The sequence below is a fragment of the Crocodylus siamensis genome, chromosome 1 (genome assembly GCF_052110815.1).
Source record: "Crocodylus siamensis isolate JL-2025a chromosome 1, ASM5211081v1, whole genome shotgun sequence".
Classification (NCBI taxonomy): Eukaryota; Metazoa; Chordata; order Crocodylia; family Crocodylidae; genus Crocodylus; species Crocodylus siamensis.
Genome location: NC_143395.1, coordinates 37,621,637 through 37,639,596, shown reverse-complemented (window position 1 = coordinate 37,639,596; position 17,960 = coordinate 37,621,637). Strand labels below are relative to the sequence as shown.

Here is a 17,960-nt window from a genome sequence, read left to right as displayed (position 1 = left end):
GTGACACTGTACTCTGTTCTAATCTGTGAACGTTCTTTTTTCAAAGGGCGCATCTACACAAGACACTATGGCAACGTAGCATTGGCAGGCACAAACCATGATGCTGACAACACTGCGCAGTAGCAGTGAACTACGTTGCTGTAGCTCATCACTGCGGTGACGCAGTGTCTAAAAATAACCGTGTGTCACCAAGACTGAGCAGTACTTGCACTTGGCACTTTTATTTGGTACTGCAAGTACTAAATGATTCTGCAGTACCAAATGTGCAGGCAGAGGCACATGTATATGCACCCAAAGGCACCTTCAGAACATTTCTAGATTTAGTAATTTCTTCCTCTCAAGTTCAGTGAGCTTCCTTGTTGCATGCAGAGGGAAGTCTCATCTTGGGCTGCTTTCTTAAATCTGAAAACAGCTTCCTTGTAGTACATCAAACCTCTGATTTTACAGCACAAATTTAGCATTTGAGAATCCATTAAAATTCTTCAATACAACAAATTACAGGACAATAAGTCTTCTAAAAATGCAGTACTTTCACTCTGGTTCTGTTTCATATTTCTCTTTACCTTCCATTACATTACAGTCTTATATGTTCTTCAGCTGTTTTTAATTTTAAATGGCCTCTCACTATATTTATTATGCAAGCCTCCTAAACCCCTGTCATCTATGGTTTTTTACTGTAATATAGTAGGATCCTGAAAATAAGCCTAAGAAATGCAGCTGAATAACTGAAATTCACTGCATGTTTGGAATGGACTTTTCTATAATGTTTCCTCTACAGTTCCACTCTTGGAAATGCCTTGAGTTCACTAGAATGTTTTTCATAAGCGAGAAAGAAGCTAAGCAGTGATAAGAGTTAAACTAGAGTATGTATGACAAGCCAAATCTCTTTCTTAGGAAGTTACATCAATTTGTTATATTATCAGGGAAATGACAACTGAAGCAAAATATTTTTCAAGATTTGTTTTTTCATTATGCAGGGGCAGAAAAATATTTTTCATTTTACCATAAAGAAGCAAAGTCATCAAGGCTTTCTTTCTATCAATAGTAAGAGAGATTAATTTGGCATTACCTCTTTTGTTCACACCAGTTTTTATTCCTTTGCACAATTAGGGCGAATTAAATGAAATGACCTATTTAAACAGAATGCAAAGAGAAAATAGCTGATTGCTCATTAGTGGGAGTTGCATGCAAGCACTGTATGCTAGAATAGACTGTAAAGAGAGGTACTAACATGACCATTTACAAAGGAACTTTAGTTTAAAGCTAGTGCAATATCCAGCATGTAGGGTATGAAGATAGGGTAGGAAGAATGTTTATTTTTGGGATCTAAAGGTTTATATACCAAAATGTTTTATATACTAAAATGAACACTGAATTTGTTTAAGAAAACAAAACAGTTTTAGTGCTGAAAACTAAGTGCTGGTAAAATCATATCACTGCAGCAGGTTCATTCACTGACAACAAGATCTGGTCCTAGCGTGAGTTGTACATATGAGTCCACAAATACAAGTGATATGAATACTATCCTTACCAAATTTACAGAGAAAGAGAGAGCTGGAAAGAACAGGAGTTCCACCTTTTGGAATAGCAATGAAGCACTTAGGACTGGGAAAGTTTTAGCAAGCAGACATAGTGAAAGAGATGAATAACAAGTGTGTACCTAAATTCCACTTCAGTAAGGCACACAGTGAGATTTTAGGCTAAATTCTGGTGTTTCACTTCAGCCAATTCTTTTGTCCAAACTTCTAATAAAATGTGAAAAAATGAGAAGATAACATTGTCTCCTTAGCATACTGCTTTTTCTGAGCTCTATCAAAATCCATTCTAATGTACAGTGCCTGCAAGTAAGTGCCACACTGCAGGAAACTAAAGGATGATGGTACCTAAGTCATGGCCAGTTCCTCCTGTATCCTTCTTCAGTGTCTTCCTCTCTTTTGCTGCTTCTTTTCCTGGCACTTCCCAGACTTCCACTGCCTAAGTCTCTTCCCTCTTGTTGCCTCTTGATTTCCCAGAAAAAAGATTCTCCACTGTCTTTTCCAAAGGCTGAACATTACTTCCTGCTTGCTTTCCAATTCCAGTTGTCCCTCTCCCACTCCGCATATTAAACTGTGGAGTTCTGGAAAGCCCCTGGTGTGAATGTTTACAGAGAGTATCCTTCGCATCCCTAATTCACACACTGTCTGTTGTGGAACTAATGTTTGCCAGCATCTGCAAACTTTATTTAACTAGTACTGCATACAGTTGCTAATATGAGCCCATATTTTCCACTTACTCTCCTGGTCCTGGAAGGCAAGAGCAGGAAACTGACATAGGCAAAAGATTATTTGGAGCAAGGGCTGTCACCTCTTAAGTTCCACTGTAAAACCATGATATTTTTTGATTAAGAAATTAAACTAAGCAGCCACTTGATTTTTTTTATTAGCAACAATCATTTTTAGGCTAGGTTTAATTTCCAAACTGTTGTTATACATAAGGAGATTAGAAACCTTTAAAAAAATATGACTAGGACTGGACTGCAATTCCAGCCGCCTTTCAAATAAAAGTTAAGTGTTCCACGTGCAGCTTTGATCTGTGATCCTGATAACAAAAATAATAGGAAAATGGTTCTATTGTGTGTCACCTGCTATTCAGTTCTAACAGGAAAATTAAAACATTCTCTCAGATTGAGTTAAGGTCTTCCTGATCGGATGAGTGGGATAGGCCTAATGTACCTGTAAGCCATGTACTTGCATGCTAGGGCAGATGACAGCTGATTTTTTTCCGGTGTAAACTGAAACTAACTGGACACATCTACATGTACAATTTATGAGACTGAATATACTCCACCTCAATTTGAGCTGGAGTAAATTATTCTTGACGTCACAGTCCATATGTGCATTTAAGTGCAGTAATTTACTGCAATGCCAGATACCACTTGTATCTGACAGGACTATCCAGCAGTGCAGTGAATTAATCTACTGCAGCCTAATTGCTGTGCCCATGTAGACAGTGACACTTTACTGCTCAGCAAAGTAGTGTGATGCACAGTAAAGCATCTCATGTAAACATGCCCATTAAGAGCTATACTAGCTTAGTCAACAGCTTCTGTGCCACGCACCTCTAAGCAGGTAGCAGAGATGGCTTAATGAGGCATTTTTTTATACAAGCGATTCTCAGACAGAGTGCTGCAAGATCCTTCCAAGCATGCTGCAGTGCCAGAAGGTAAGCAATTGCTTCTCCTCCTGCCAGGTACCCCAGCATACGACAGGCAGGTGGCACCTACTGCTGCTTACCACCAGAGGGCAGTTGCTGTGTTCCCAGCAGTGCACTCTGCTGCTCACGTACAGGTAGATGAGCAGATGCTGGGCCAGAGGGCCACACTACATCCTGGCTTGTCTTCTGTTCCTCCCATGCCCCCAGGACCAGTGGGAGCGGTCATGGCCGCATGGGGCTCTAGTTGCTGGTATGCGAGTTGCTGGAGGAGCAGCCACAGTGGCAGGTATAATACAGACCCCTCAGGTACAGACCGGGGACAAAGAGGACAGACAGCAAAAAAAACAAAGCAAGGTATGGTGAGGTCCTGTCCCCATTACCCTTTCCAGGCACCAGCTAAATCCTAGTTCAATGGTTCTCAACCAGGGTTCCATTAAATTCTGAAAAGTTATAGAGAGGTACCTTGAGGCTAAAAAATTTGAGAACCACCATTTGCATAAAGAGGATCCTTATCTTCATATTGGGGATCCTGGGACAGACCAATGGTTCTAGCCTGATATTCTGTCTACCCAGGGGTGAATCCCAGATGGTTCAGAGGAAAGCACAAACATACCATAGTACATCTAATTACTCTGCCATCATAGAATAATGGGGTGGTGGGAGAGAGAGAGAAGTATTTTCTGATGGCAACTGGTTATGAGCTTCCTTCCTGAAGTATGAGGTTCAGTACTTTTGAACTTTATCTTAGCATAATTGTGAATGCCCTTTGTAAAAAGCTCATTGCTATTAACGACCCACTCCAGCAAAACACTGAAGACATGTTCAACTTGAAACGTGAGAGAAGTTCCGTTGCCACCGCCTGGCACTTAGTTACACAATTAAAGTCAAGCAAGTGTTCAGCTGGGTTGAGGCCTATAATATTCAGCTCAATAATATGGCTTCCTCCAATGTGGAGTTGACAGTTCAGTAGTTCACTGAATCCCTGGCACTTGTGAGCGGAGAGAAGAACTGAACCAGCTCTTCAGTTCCTTAATAGACGATATTTCTGCCAACTTTTCCGAGCTAATACTGATGTGCAGACAAACCATCTGGTCATAACCACCTTAGCTGCATAGTTGAGATTTAAATATAGATTAAATGCACAGTTTGCACCTAGGCTTCTGGTTCATATGTGAGAGTTACAGTTACTGAGCAAAATCCAGATTGAGATCACATTGTACAATGCAGTTACCTGACAAAATATTGTAAATAGGAGTGGCAATATTAATATCCTGGAGGTGTTTCAGAGTCTCAGTGTGGAACAAGCGGAGCGTAGATCCAGATGTGAATGCAATCCAGATTCCTACTCCAGCAACAGCCATATGTGAGATCACCATCCCCTCCTCTTGATGAGCTTCAAAATAGTGCTAATAATAAAAAAAGACAAAGCAAGTATAACAGGTTCAAAGCCATATAATTCATTCTTACCTGTAAGCTCCTGTATTGTATAGAGTGCCATGTAGTCTCACTCCCTTTGCCCTACCAAGGGTAAGTCTTGCCCCTAAAACTTTACAGATGCATACCCAGTAACTTATTTTGTTTGTAAAAAAACAGCAAACATGTTGGGAATTTGTTTTTCTTCAGAGCAATCCTGCATTTCCACATCTGTCTTTTCAAGAAAGAACACTAGTGTAGAAAAGTCTGCTGAGACCAGACTGTTTTTTGCCACTGTGCTACCTGAGAGCAGAGCTGCCACCAGGAGGATATCTGGTAAGACTCCTCAACATAAACACAGATTGAGTTTGGGTGTGTAACAAGTGGTGATCCTGGGGTTGGTCTGAATGTTGGCCTGCCCACTTGTTTCAGGGCAAACTGCCTGCCTACCTTGCCTGCCACACCTTTGATATTAATTAGAAGATGATAACAAGGCAGGACAATGCCTATTTACTTGCCCTGATGCCAGGGGCCTATACATGGCTCCAAACATCCCCTTATACCATGTCCCATGACTCGCAAATGGAATCCATGGCCTAATGCATGGCCTTAGCTTGTTTGGCGTAATACCTGGTCTATAAGCCTGTGCTCTCACACTGGGACCTGCACTTCAGTGCTTCATGTTGGGACCCTCACTCCCACGCCCTAACACTGGAGCTTGCAAATTCTGTGCCCCCACACTGGGCTCTCATGCAATCAATCGGAGATCCTAGCCCCTCCCTTTTCCTCAGACTCCCTGCCTGGATAAGGACCATCTTGGTCCCCTCACGCCCCTACACTGGGGCCTCATCCCCTGCCCGACACTGGGCTGCAATCCCCTTAATCCCCTTGCCTGAGGAGCTTCACACTTAGCTCACTCATAGGCTTAGGGCCCCATCCCCCTGGAGCCTCGCACCTGACTCCTTCATATGCCTCAGGACTTGCAGTGAGCCTGGGTGCTGCCTCAAGTCCCTTCCTGACCTGGGCCCTGCCTCAGAACTCACTGTGAGCCTGAGCCCTTGTTATGTCTTTGGGGTGTGCTCCCCTAGCCTGCCCCCTCAATGGGGTAACCCGCAAGGCAGTAGGGTTCCTGGTGCCTGAAACTCATCCTTCAATGGGGAGGCACAGATGTGGCATTTCTTGGAAACTGCTCCATCACAAGCAGTCACACCTCACCATCCAGCCCTGGGTGCTGTTTTAGGTCATGTCCCAGAACCAGTGATGATGCACAGGGGGTGCACATGCGTTCACTGAGAGCGCTGGTGCACCCCTGACAGCCAGCATTCCCAGGCAGGGGGGGCAGGCGAGAGTGCTGGTGCTGCCCCTAAGAGCACCAGCTGGGAACTGGGGGCGCCAGAAGAAGTAGTTCCCCCCACAGTTGATAACACTCACCCAGAAGTGCCAGTGGCATGCTGCTGTGACTTGTGGGTTGGTGGGATTGGCCATGGGGGAGCCCCCACTCCGGTCTGCAGCATCTGCTGCACGGGAAACCCACCACCTCTGGTCAGTGACTGGCCACTGGGACACCAAGTACCCACAACTCATGAGGCACCAGTTGCCCATGCCCAAAACCACGAGCCTCCACCTTCCTCATAGCTCCTTCCCTGTACCTCCAAGATATTATGAGCAGCAGCTCCAGCCGGATGATGCTCTCTCTCCAGCTGCTGGCAGCAAACTGCCAGTTATGCTGCTCAGAGGCCTGTTCTCATAATAAACAGCTGGGCAATTGTGCCTGATTGGAAGTGCAGCCACCTAAAAGCTGGTTGGCTGTTTTCTCATGCCCCTTTGAGCAACAGAGCACACCCTGTGCTCTGTTACAGGGTGGAATACATACTTGGGAAGCAGAACAGACCTTTATGCAATAAAGTTGAACAGTCGCTTATACTAACTTCTTCCAGTGCAATCTAAACTTCCTTTGCTGGAACTCTGTGCTCTTCTAGGAACTTGGTCTTTCCCAAATCCCTTTAGAATAGGTTTCTGTGCCTGCCCACTCTTTTACACAGTAAATGGGAGAAGTTCCTCAGGTATTTGAAAGGGGCCAGTTGTCTTTTTACACCCTTTTTGGCCAGACACTCAATCCCATACTTCTCGTGGTGGCATTACTCCACCCAGGGTCTTCCAGCGATTTGACTACTACTGTGATTTGTAAAACACTTGGGAGCTCTAATTCATGTACCATGACCTCTCTGCTTCAAAGAGAAATAAAATACAATCCCTAGGAAATAAAGCCCTCCATTTCCAAACTTCTCTTTGAACAAAATATCCAATTAACTTTCTTTTAAAGAATACTTTTCAATCCAAATATAATTATGGGTATGAACTGACATTATTATTGAAAATACAGTCTCTCATGGTCCTAAATATACATAGCAGGGAACGCTCTAGGAGTGTGAGACTTGACTTATAATAATGGCTTAAAATCAAACCACAGCAAGTATGCAATAAATTATTATATGGCCTTAGTTCAAACAAACTAGATTCTTGCTGTACAACCAGAGGTTTGATGTTCTGTGAGATTTTTTTTAATTTAAGAAAGTAGCCCAATCTGAGAGTTTCTTTAGCATGTGTGCAGGTAGGTAGAGGAAGCCTGAGAAGGAAAGGGAAAGCATGAGGGCTCTGGGGACAGCAGAAAGAAAGAATAGGTAGGAGAATAGGCAGGAGCATAGGCAGGAGCCTGGGGGCTGAATGTTAGCTTCTTGGGAGCCACATGTGGCCTTTGGACTTTCCTGGGTGAATGCTCTAAAACCACCAGATTATCATATAAAGCTGATAACTAACACCTCCCCCTTCCCTATGATTTTGAATAAAAGTGATTTAAATGCTGAACTTAGATTGGGCCCCAGTTACTTATAGGGATGTTAATATTGTTGATCTCAATCAGCCTTTGGCAGGGGATGGGTACTCAGCTACTCAGTTGAGCCAAGATGGTAGCACCTGTGCATATACTCAGTAGCTATGCTTAAGGAAATTTCATTTCTATGAATCTCTCTCTTGGAACTGGCACTTGCTCAGCCCCATTTTAGATGCTTATGTTTCTTTGATGATCTCACTGAGTACCTCACAGTCTTCATGCACTAGATCATATAACACTTCTGTAAGACAGTGAAAAATGACTGTCTTCATTTTATAGATGAGGAACTGGTGCACTGAGAGACAAAGTGTCTATTTTACCTTTCATACCACAGTGGCATGTACATAAATGCATGAGTCTGCCTCATCCACAGCAGATGTGGACTTCTGTTGCATTAATGGGACTAGACTAACTCACTGAACTGTGACTGTGACACCCCTTTTCAAACTTTGAACCACATCACTTCTGAATGCCCTCTCCATGCATGGAATGAAATTGTATTTGATTTGCACGATACTACACTTGAGGCAATCAGCTGGACTTGGGGAAAGGAGACCTAGATTTTAATTCAAAGACCATTTGTTTTATACACTGAACTTTTGCACAGAAGTAGAATTCTAGGTACCCTACAGTGGACTTTCTAGGAGGGAGAAAAATAGGTTCTTAAAAGGGAAGGTTGGAAACAAGGTGGACAGTCTTGGGTGCTTACATTTTCCCTAAGTCTCGCTTTACACACAGTATCTCCATCTTGCAATTACACCTCTTATCCATCTTGCAATTACAGCATCAATCTGCACCTTTTTCACTTTACATGAGGATTCCTATGAGGCATGTATCAAGTCCCCCTTATTCAAATCTAAATGGATTATATCCACTCTCTTCTCCTTATCTAAGAGGCCAGTTTTCCTGTCAGAAAATTGTGGTTAGTTTGGCATTTTTTTGCATTTTCTGTTTATACCCTTAATTATTCCTCCATAGTACTGAAGTCAAGCTAACAGGAGTATATTGTTATGTATTTCTCCTCCTCCATGGCTTTTTAACATAGTTACCTTCTTTGTCATTCTTCAGGATATGTCAAACTGACAGATTAAATAAGAAGCCTATCATATTTGCAATTTCATGACAATTCTTTCAATAGCCTGTGATAGAGATTATCCACAGCCTCTGATTTCAACACAGTACATAGCCTAAGTTTTACTTCCACTTCATATGTGGCAGTTTTCAGCTCCTTTTTGTCTACTGTATATATTTATTTTTAGTACTTTACATTGAGATTTTTGTTTAAACAAGACAAACTGGACACTTGTGTGATACTGTAAGTTATCTTTTCCTTTTCTTACTTTTTCTTAAACAAGTTATGTAATTCAGAAACATGGCATGTAATGTATCCAATAGAGCAAGAATTGTATACACTTCTTTGTTTCATTCCCACAGCATTAGGAAACTTATTTATCCTTTTTATAAGTGAATTTCTTGAAACAGCCACAGTAAATGTGAATGTTTTTCATGGCAACCAAGGCTTCAGAATCCTGTTTTGCTTTACAGTATGACACACAACTGTTATAATGACTGTGCGTTTTTAATGCTCTCAAAAACTGAAGTCAATATAATTTTTTCCAACATCTTACTTGGTGTTTGGATCAGGAACACAATTAATGATAAAAAATTACACACTCTGTGGCATTCTAACCTTCAGTGCCAACCACAAGCAGGAAGGCAATTTTGTTAAAATAACTAAGCAGTTTGCATAGGCATTCTGTAGTTACCAGCTAACTAAACTCCCACACAGTGTCATTCAGCTTGTACAGTTATCTGTTAAAATATTCAGAGACATTTAAAAACATTACTTGCCATCCCCTCAGCAACGTAGGAAATATACAAAAAGATCTATTCTTCTCAATCAAACAGCCTTCTTACATTGTGTAGGAGCAAGAATGTACAAAAATCTGGACATTTTTTCACTGATACATAAATCTTTTCCACTAAAACTAATTGCTGGCATCTACATTGATGATACCGTCCACTTGAAATGCAATAGCTGATCCTTCCTTTTAAAGAGTGCTGTTTACAGAACAAAAAGGGCAACTAGTAAGTGACAAAACATGACTGATTTCCATTTCTATAAAAAATAACAAGTTCTAAATCTAGGATTTTACATTCCTTCTTCTTGAGTTTTCACTACCACATTCCCTATACACTTTCCATTCAGAGCCCATGTTTCCATTCAGAACCCATGTTTTCTCGTCAGGCTCCGCTGTTCCAACTCTATGGCAACATCAAAGCTGCAGAACACATTTTGGATGCCACAGCAAGTCTTTACAACAGTGGAGCCTGACATGGCCTGCTATTGTTTTGACAGTATACTGCATAGCTGAAAACTTTCTTTTCAGAGGTTGCCCACTTGCAGGGTGTAAACTCAGTTGTGATTCCAGGCCCTAATAGCTGTGCCAGGAACTGAACCATGATTTCTCAAGCACAGCAAACTCCACATAATGGGCCCCATTGTTCATGAATAAGAATGACTTTAATTACTTTAAAGAAATGACAGTACTTGGGCAACATAATCTTAAACATGGTGATTTTTTGTTTATTTAGTACATTTTAGATAATTCCACTTTAATCTTTAAAATTAAGTAGTGGTAGTTCTTCAGCAGTTAGTCATGCTGCGGAACATGAGAATATTTTCTATTTACATGGTAACTTTCATCCTATAATATAAATACTTATATATTTTACAGTGAAAGACCTGACCCTTCAGGGTTTCAGGGGCTGCCCACAGAAATCACTACACAAAAGCATTACTAAAATTCAGTCACTTCTTGGCTGGCAGGCAAACAGTAGCCAAGGACTAAGACAAACCATACACTTCAGAAAAGTGTCAGTGGACCTTTAACACTTTAAAACAGAGAACCTTTTATTTAGCAAGGTTCCCTTTCCAAGGAGCTCTGGATACTTTGCAACATAATAAGAGATATTTCTAAATACTCGCTGAGAAATTACAGTAAAACACTATTATTACAACAAAATGAAATGGCAGAAAATCAATCTATGAGAAAAAAAGGTAGTGGTGGGGGTGGGGAAGGGAACAAGAGCCAAAAGTTGTATGTAAGATGCCAACTGCGCTTCTTAGAAAAAACAGCTTAGAGTGTTGTAAAAAGCAAGTAGAGGTGGATGGAAATGGGTTTTCACACAAAGCAAAAGTATGGATTGTTGGTTGACTTTGTACAATGAGATTCTTAAAAGGCAAGACATGCCTAACCCAACAGAGGCACATAATATATTGATGGCCTGTACAAACCAGTGCTTTAAAAAAAACCAACCAACCAACAAAAAACCCCCAAAAAACAAAACACAACAACAACAACAAAATCAATAAAATAATTTACAGGAAGAGTAACCTAAGGAATATAGAGCAGATGAAGTATGTACCAGTAAACAAATTAACAGCTGTATTCTGAACTGGCTCTAAGAAATGCATGGAAGCCCTGCAAAAATCAAAGTGCAACAATTGACCCTTGTGCTCCTGAAAGGTTTGCATGGTTCAAAGGAGGGGCACAGCCTTTGCAGATTGTGCCCCGAAGAAAAAATACAAACACTTTTAGGCTAGGGACAAAAGTGACACATAATACAGTTTAAGTCATCAGAAACTGGTTTAAACTTGTAACAGAACAAAAGCTCAGTGTACACAAACCAGTTTCAAAATAGCTGAAACTGGTTTAAGATAAACCTGATTGAATGAATCAGATGTAATTGAGTTGCGTCAAACCAGTTTATGAAACTTCTATCCCAAACTGCTTCCTGGTTCAAGTTAAATAACAGTCTCCAGCATCGCAGTAAGTTTTACAGCCCTGGGTCGGGCTGTGATGTCTGCTCCAGAGAGCAGGGCTGGCCCTCCCCCTCAGCTCCCTAGCTGAAGCAGTGAGGGCTGGCTGAAAAAGAGGGGTGAGGGTGAGAAACAAACCCAGCTGGGGATGCAGCCCCGTCTGCAGAGGAGGGACTGCCCCCCCACGGCCAACTCTAGCCTGGGTCTGGAAACAGGGAGAGGAGTTAAATACCCTTTCCCCTACTCAAACTTAGAGTGACTGTGGACTACAAATCCTAGAGGCACTTGGAAGCAGGAAGAGGAAGTGATAAGCAACCCTGCAGAGTACTGCTGCTATGTTTTTGGACGGCAAATCCCAGAGACCTCAGGGGTAGCAGAAAGAGGAAGTGAACACACAGCCCATGCTGGCTATGTGCCAGGGAGTCATGCTTTAGCCCCCGGCTTCTAGCTTGAACCACTGCAGGCATGTGGCTGTATTTCCTCAATCAAAGCTAAAAATGTCTGTTCACTTCTGTTTCAATTCAATCTCTGCAGTTTAGACTAACCTGCAAAGACTGCCTTACAGGTCCAACACCTGGCTTCCCACAGAGAAGGTTCACAGTTCAAATGTTCTGTTGAGACTTTTAGCTTGAGTCACCAATGTCTTTGACTGAACCTCCCCTCACCTGCCTAACAAGTGAGAGCACAAGGGAGAGAAGTGTGTTTTCATTCTGCTTCTCTCCACTTTGCAGCAAGGTTTTTGTACAATGAGGAAAAGGTAAGTGATGTACATTACAGCATTCCTCCAAGCCAGAGACCAGTTTCCTGCAGTAAAACTCTGTACAGCTCTGCATCAGTAGCTCATTATCAGAAGTAATACTGCTAAGAGGCTTTATGTGTGTAGTAGATGTTATGCGAGATAGCTTCAGACATATAAAACAACGGACAAGGAGTCAGGTAGATGAAAGGCCCTTCTAATAGCTGATAGTGTCAAAATTGTCAGTGAGCTGCTTACTAGCTAGCATTTATTACTAATCTATGATGCACTGAAAAAGCAGAACTTCTATGGTACAGATATGGATTAGAAATAGCTTCTAAATCGAAATGGAAAAAGGTAGCTGTCAGACCATCCAGGATCACCGGGAACAGCCAGGCTCTAATATAACCTTCTCTTTCTTTTGCCATCTATGTATTATAAGCAGGTTGATAATGTAACATTGTCCATCACAAGGTGGTGAGCCCTGGATAGGATTGCCTAGGAATATTCCATCAAAAGTAGTTTTTCATCCAAGTTTCAATATATCAAAATAAAATCATTTTTGTCAGAAAGTAAGTGCCTGGTTCAACAGAATTTTATTCTCCAGTTCATAATGAAATAACCATAGAGATAGATCAACAGACAGCTAAAACAGACTTATACTCACCAGGACAGTAAAATAGCTTATTGAAAGCTGTAGAATATGAAAGACCCAGATTCAAGCCCTGGTACTTTTTGATTCAAACCAAAGATTTAAACCTCAACATCCCATGTCCTAAGTTCTACCAAACTATTGGCTCTTTTGGTATTGGTCTTCCTTGGGGCATGATTCAAAAGCATTTCTTTACTATGAATAACTAAGGAAATTCAAAAGCATTTCCTCCATGGGGCTTTGCTGAAGTTTAGCTGCCTAAGTTCTAAACAGCAATTCCAAGTGCCCTGCACCCACAGTCACAAAGCCAACATGCACCTAAATTCCTTAAGCACCTACATTTTGGCCTCCTAAGTTCCCTAGGCACCTGTGTTAGCGTTTTGGTGCATGCTCAGAAGCGATACCATTGCTGCACTTAGGTCAGAGGTGGGCAATATACAAGCCTGCGAAGCTATTGTATTCAGCTCGCAAGGCCCCTGCAAAATATAGAAAATTAATATTTATCTGCCCTTGGTTCCTGTCAAAAATGACAGGAACCAAGGACATTAGGACCCAGGGGAAGCCTGGCAGGCTCCCACTGCCCCGCCAGCAGGAAGCCCCAGCTGGGGCTTCTGGCCTGGGAGCACATGGCTGCCCCAGCGGTGCCGGAACCTAAGATAAGGGGGAAGGGCGGGGAGGGCAGGGGAGGACACTGGGCAGGTAAGGAGCCCAGGGAAAAGCTGAGCATGGGTGAGGGGAAAGCGGCCCCTTGCCTGCCCTGTGGCCGGCACTCCGCACCGCAGCCGCTCGCATCCCGCATGGGGCTGCCTGTGCCTGCTCCGGACAGCACCGCAGGGTGCAAGCAGCTACAGCAGGGAGCACCAGCCATAGGGTGGGGGAGGGGCCACTTCCCCCTCCCCCCCTGCACTCAGCTTTTCCATGGGCTCCTTTCCGGCATAGAGGAAAGTGGCCCCTCCCCCACCCCATGCCCAGCACTCCATGCTACAGCCACTTGCAGCCCATGCAGGACTGTCTGGCAGGCACAGGCAGCCCCAGGCAGGCTGCAAGAGGCTGCAGCATGGGGCACCGGGCACATGACGGGGGAGGGGCCGTTTATCACTCAGCACCACCTTATAACCTGGCCCCACCGCCAGCCTGGGCCCCACGCTGGCTCTGGGCTCAACCGTTGGGGCTGCTTATGGTGACAGCGGCTGTGGCCCCACTGCTTGCTGCGCTGGGCAGTGTTTGCTACCGTCCCCTGTGGGCTGCCCAGCGTTCAAGCTCCGGGTGGGCAGCAGCAGCCAACACTGCCCAGTGCAGCATGGGGGGGGGCCACAGCTGCTGCTGCTGATGGGCGAGCCTGGAGCCAGTTTGGAGACCAGGTTGGCAGTGGGGCTGGGTTACAAGCTGATGCTGAGTGTGGGGAAAAGCGGCCCCTCACTCGCCCCATGCCCAGCACCCTGCGCTGCAGCGACTTGCAGCCCGCATGGGGCTGCCTGTGCCTGCTTCAGACAGCCCCGTGTGGGGCAGGTGAGGGGCCACTTTTCCCTGCACTCAGCACCAGCTTCTTCCCTGCCAGCAAGCAGGGGGACAGGGCTGTGCGCTGCCCCCTGCCTGTACTGCGGGGCTGGGGGGCACTGGGTTGAGTGGGCAGAGGAGGCCCATGCCGGTGTCCCGGGGCCAGTGCCTGCGGGGCCCAGAGCAGGGTGGCAGGAGCGCAGGGTCCCATCCGGCAGGGGCTCTATGGAGTTGGCCAGCTCCCCCCTCTCCTTGCTGGTGCAGTCCAGCCCTGCTCCACAGACCCCTGCAAGCCTGTGCCCCACTTTGGGCCCCACTGGTGCTGGCCTTGGGACATTGGTCCCAAGGCATTGGGATACTGGTCCCAAGATGGTGACCATGGGGTGGGGCTAACCCTCGACAGCCTCCCAAAACTGGGTAAGCGCCCCCCCCCCGAAATAATTGCCCGCCCCTGACTTAGATATTCCAAAGCACCTAGCTCCTGCCTGAACTATACTGCAACTCAGCATGGTGCTGGGAGGCACCTACATATGGTCTAAATCTCCAGATAGATTTTCTCTGCCTACTGACAGAGGCCTAACTCCTACTGACACCACTGGTAGTGCTGGCTTCAATTCTCCTGTGGAAGCTCCCCATAAATAAGCTAACATTTATTAGAGCAGGGATTCAAACCCTGGTTTCCCACAACACCGGTGAGTGAGTGTCCTTAATATTGGACAATGGCCTGTATTAGGATGCCCCTCTCTCATTTTCCAATAATTTCTTTTTAAGGTCTTGGGGTTGTCATGACCCAGAAACTCCCAGGACAGAAAACTTTTTCCACTCAAGTCTTCACTTTGGTACAAAGCAGAGCTGTTCAATTTCTAAGTGGCTGGGAGCTGCATGCCCCCTGGGCCGTACTAGCTGTGGCTGCATGCCCCCTCCACTGCTGTATTATATGCTCAGGTGCCCCCAATGCTGCTCCTCACACCCCCTGCTGCTCTGGGTGCCCCCTGCTACACTCCACACCCCTCCAACTACATCATGCTTGGGTGCCCCCCCCATTTTACATCCCTTGAACTGCACACTTCCCTATTGCTGTTCCCCACATCCCCCTGCTGTTTCTCCATGTACCACTCTGCTGTGTCATGTGCTTCAACTCACCCTTAGCTCCCTGGCCATAAGCAACTCAGCTGCACCATGCCACTCAGGCACTTTGGCCTGTGGGCTCCCTCATCAGTGGAGGCTATACTATGCTGCACCGCCCCACCCTTGGGACAGGGGTATAACGGGGAATTCAGAGGGAGGTGGAGCCTGCAGTCTCCCACTGCTGCTGCAGCTATAGCAAAGTGGGGGGAGAAGGGGGGCATGGGGAAGCAATGGCCAGGACAATTTAACCCCTTGCAGCCTATAGGCTAGTAGCTTGACAGCCCTGACATAAAGCATAATCTAGACTTGAGACCTTCTGGATCTATGTGATAGCCCAGGACAGAAACAGGAAAAATGTCAACATTATTAATAAGACGTGGCTTTATTAATCTGAAACAGGAGCAACTGGTCTGTATTCTGATTAATTATTGAGCATTTCACCATGATCAACAAGAACAGGGGGCTGGCAACCTATGGCCCCTGGGCCATATTCACCTGAAAAAAAAATTAGATCCAGCCTTGGATTGGATGGAGAATTGGGCAGCACAGAGCTGTGCCAAGCTTCCCCAGCTACCCATTCCCTCTGCTGCTCTATTGTGTCTGTGCTTACCTAAATGCAGAGGGGATATATCTACAGCAAAAGAAGCACAGGAAGCTTGAGCTCTGAGGGGCAGAGATTTGAGGCTCACAGTAGACAGCCATGTCACAAGTGCTGATCACCCAGGGCAGCAAAATATGTTCCTGATTCTCAGACAAGCAGATTTGCCAAAAGCGTTCAAGAAAGGAATCCAGGGCCTTTCTACTTCTACAGTTATGCTAATTGGCACTTCCTTTCAACCTCTCATTCCAACTTGCTTTTCTCATATAATACACAGATACCTGCACAGAGCCATGCACACTAGCAAAATCAAGCAGAACACTTGATCCAGTGACAACGTGTAGAGGGTGCACATGCACCCCCTGAGAGTGCCAGCGCATCCCGACTGGCTGCGCTCACCAGTTAGGTGACGGGCAGGGGGAGCCAGTGGGAGCGCCAGTGGGTGGGGAGTGGAGTGCTGTGGCACTCCCAGAAGTGGCTGTAGTCAGTTCCAGACCTTCCCCCCAACCCCAGTCAGCAAGACTGACTGCAGGGGAACCCTTCCTCCCCCCACCCCCAGCAGGTTGCTGGTGGGGCACATGCCCCCTGTGACTAAGGCAGCACCCATGACTTGATCAAATAAAAGTTACAAAACAAAGACAGGCAAGAAAAGAGAAAGCAGGACATTTTCCATCCTCCTGAATTCTTGTGACAATGGCTCACACTACAAAGCTCAGCAAAGTGCTAACTGTGCAGAGAAACAATTACTAGAGAAAGAAAATGAACAATAAATGACATGAAGGGTATTCCCACAAATTCTCATTTTGAACCTTTTCATTAAGTCAGCTTCAGAAAGCTCCATGTAACTGCAGGGCATGGTGAAAGACAGATGTTTCTGTTAAGATTTAAGTCTCAAAGATCTATGAACTCTAAGGTTAGGCCAGTAAGCCAAACAGTGATGGACTGCTGACCCTCAAATTCCCTTCTGTCCTGTAGCTGGGGCTTTTTGTTCTATTTTGCTTTTTTCTTGTTGTTTTGTATAATGTGGGAACTCTGCATTATTTACTAGAATTTGCTTTGACCTAGAATGGTTGTTAGTGACAGAAGCAGTATGGGTATATTAAGGAGGCAGGAGACCTACTGAGCCACACAGAAGTAAGACTTCTGCCTGAAACCCAAGATTCATGCACCCTGATTACTAGGGGTATGCGAAACAGGTTGTATTCCATTTGGATGTGGCCCGAATCAGGGACAGTGGTTTGATTAGTTGATTCGGATCACTGTTCCAATTCGATTTAGCTGAATCCAAATCTGAAGATTCGACGCTGATTCAGAGAATCAGCGATTTGGCCATAGACACAGCTTTAAATGTTTTTTCTACATACTTCGAGGTACCAGGTGCAGCTCATGAATGCTGAGATCCTGGACAGATGGATCATCCCACAGGAAATGGGGGGCCCCCATGCACTCAGCGGCAGACCTGGAAGTGGACTGGAAATACTTCTGGTCCACTGCCAACCATATTGGGGGACCCCCCTGCACCCCTCCAGCTTGGTGATCAGCTGTGAGGGGACCCCAGGTTCCCCCCCCAGACCCAGGAAGCACCAGTCATCAAGCTGGGGGGACATGGGGTGACCCCCCTAGCATGCTCCCCGGTGGACCCGGAAGGGGATCAGAAGTGTTTCTGGTCCACTTCTGGGTCTGCTGCCAAGAGCACTGGGGACCCCCCTGCACTTCTGTGGGATGCTCCATCCACCCCGCCATTGCAGCATTCACGAGTCACCTGGTACCGAGGTACGTAGAAAAAACGTTTAAAGCTGTGTCTATGTCCGAATCATCGAATCTTTCTGAATTGATTTGGAGGGTTCCACTTCGATTTGGAGAGATTAGAGGGTCTCCTGATTCGATTCAGACTCAGAGATTTAGCCACCAAATCAGGCCAAATCTTATCAGCGACTGAAGCTTCCCACAGCCTTATTGTTTACTGCTTGCTGATTTTCTGCAAGTACCTTCTTCGTTTGCCAGCGCTTGTGTCTGAATTCAAGACTCATC

General features: G+C 45.0%; 1 protein-coding gene across 6 annotated transcripts in view; it reads right to left on the bottom strand.

Annotated features, from left to right (window-relative positions):
* The window catches only part of ARHGEF10 (Rho guanine nucleotide exchange factor 10), a 197,132-nt gene that overhangs the window by 14,033 nt on the left and 165,139 nt on the right, over positions 1 to 17,960 (bottom strand). For all 6 annotated transcript variants that reach the window (XM_090033304.1, XM_090033312.1, XM_090033322.1 and 3 more), the window contains one exon: positions 4,424 to 4,598. In XM_090033304.1, coding sequence (XP_089889430.1) covers positions 4,424 to 4,598 — 175 coding nt within the window. The remainder of the gene's footprint in view (positions 1 to 4,423; positions 4,599 to 17,960) is intronic.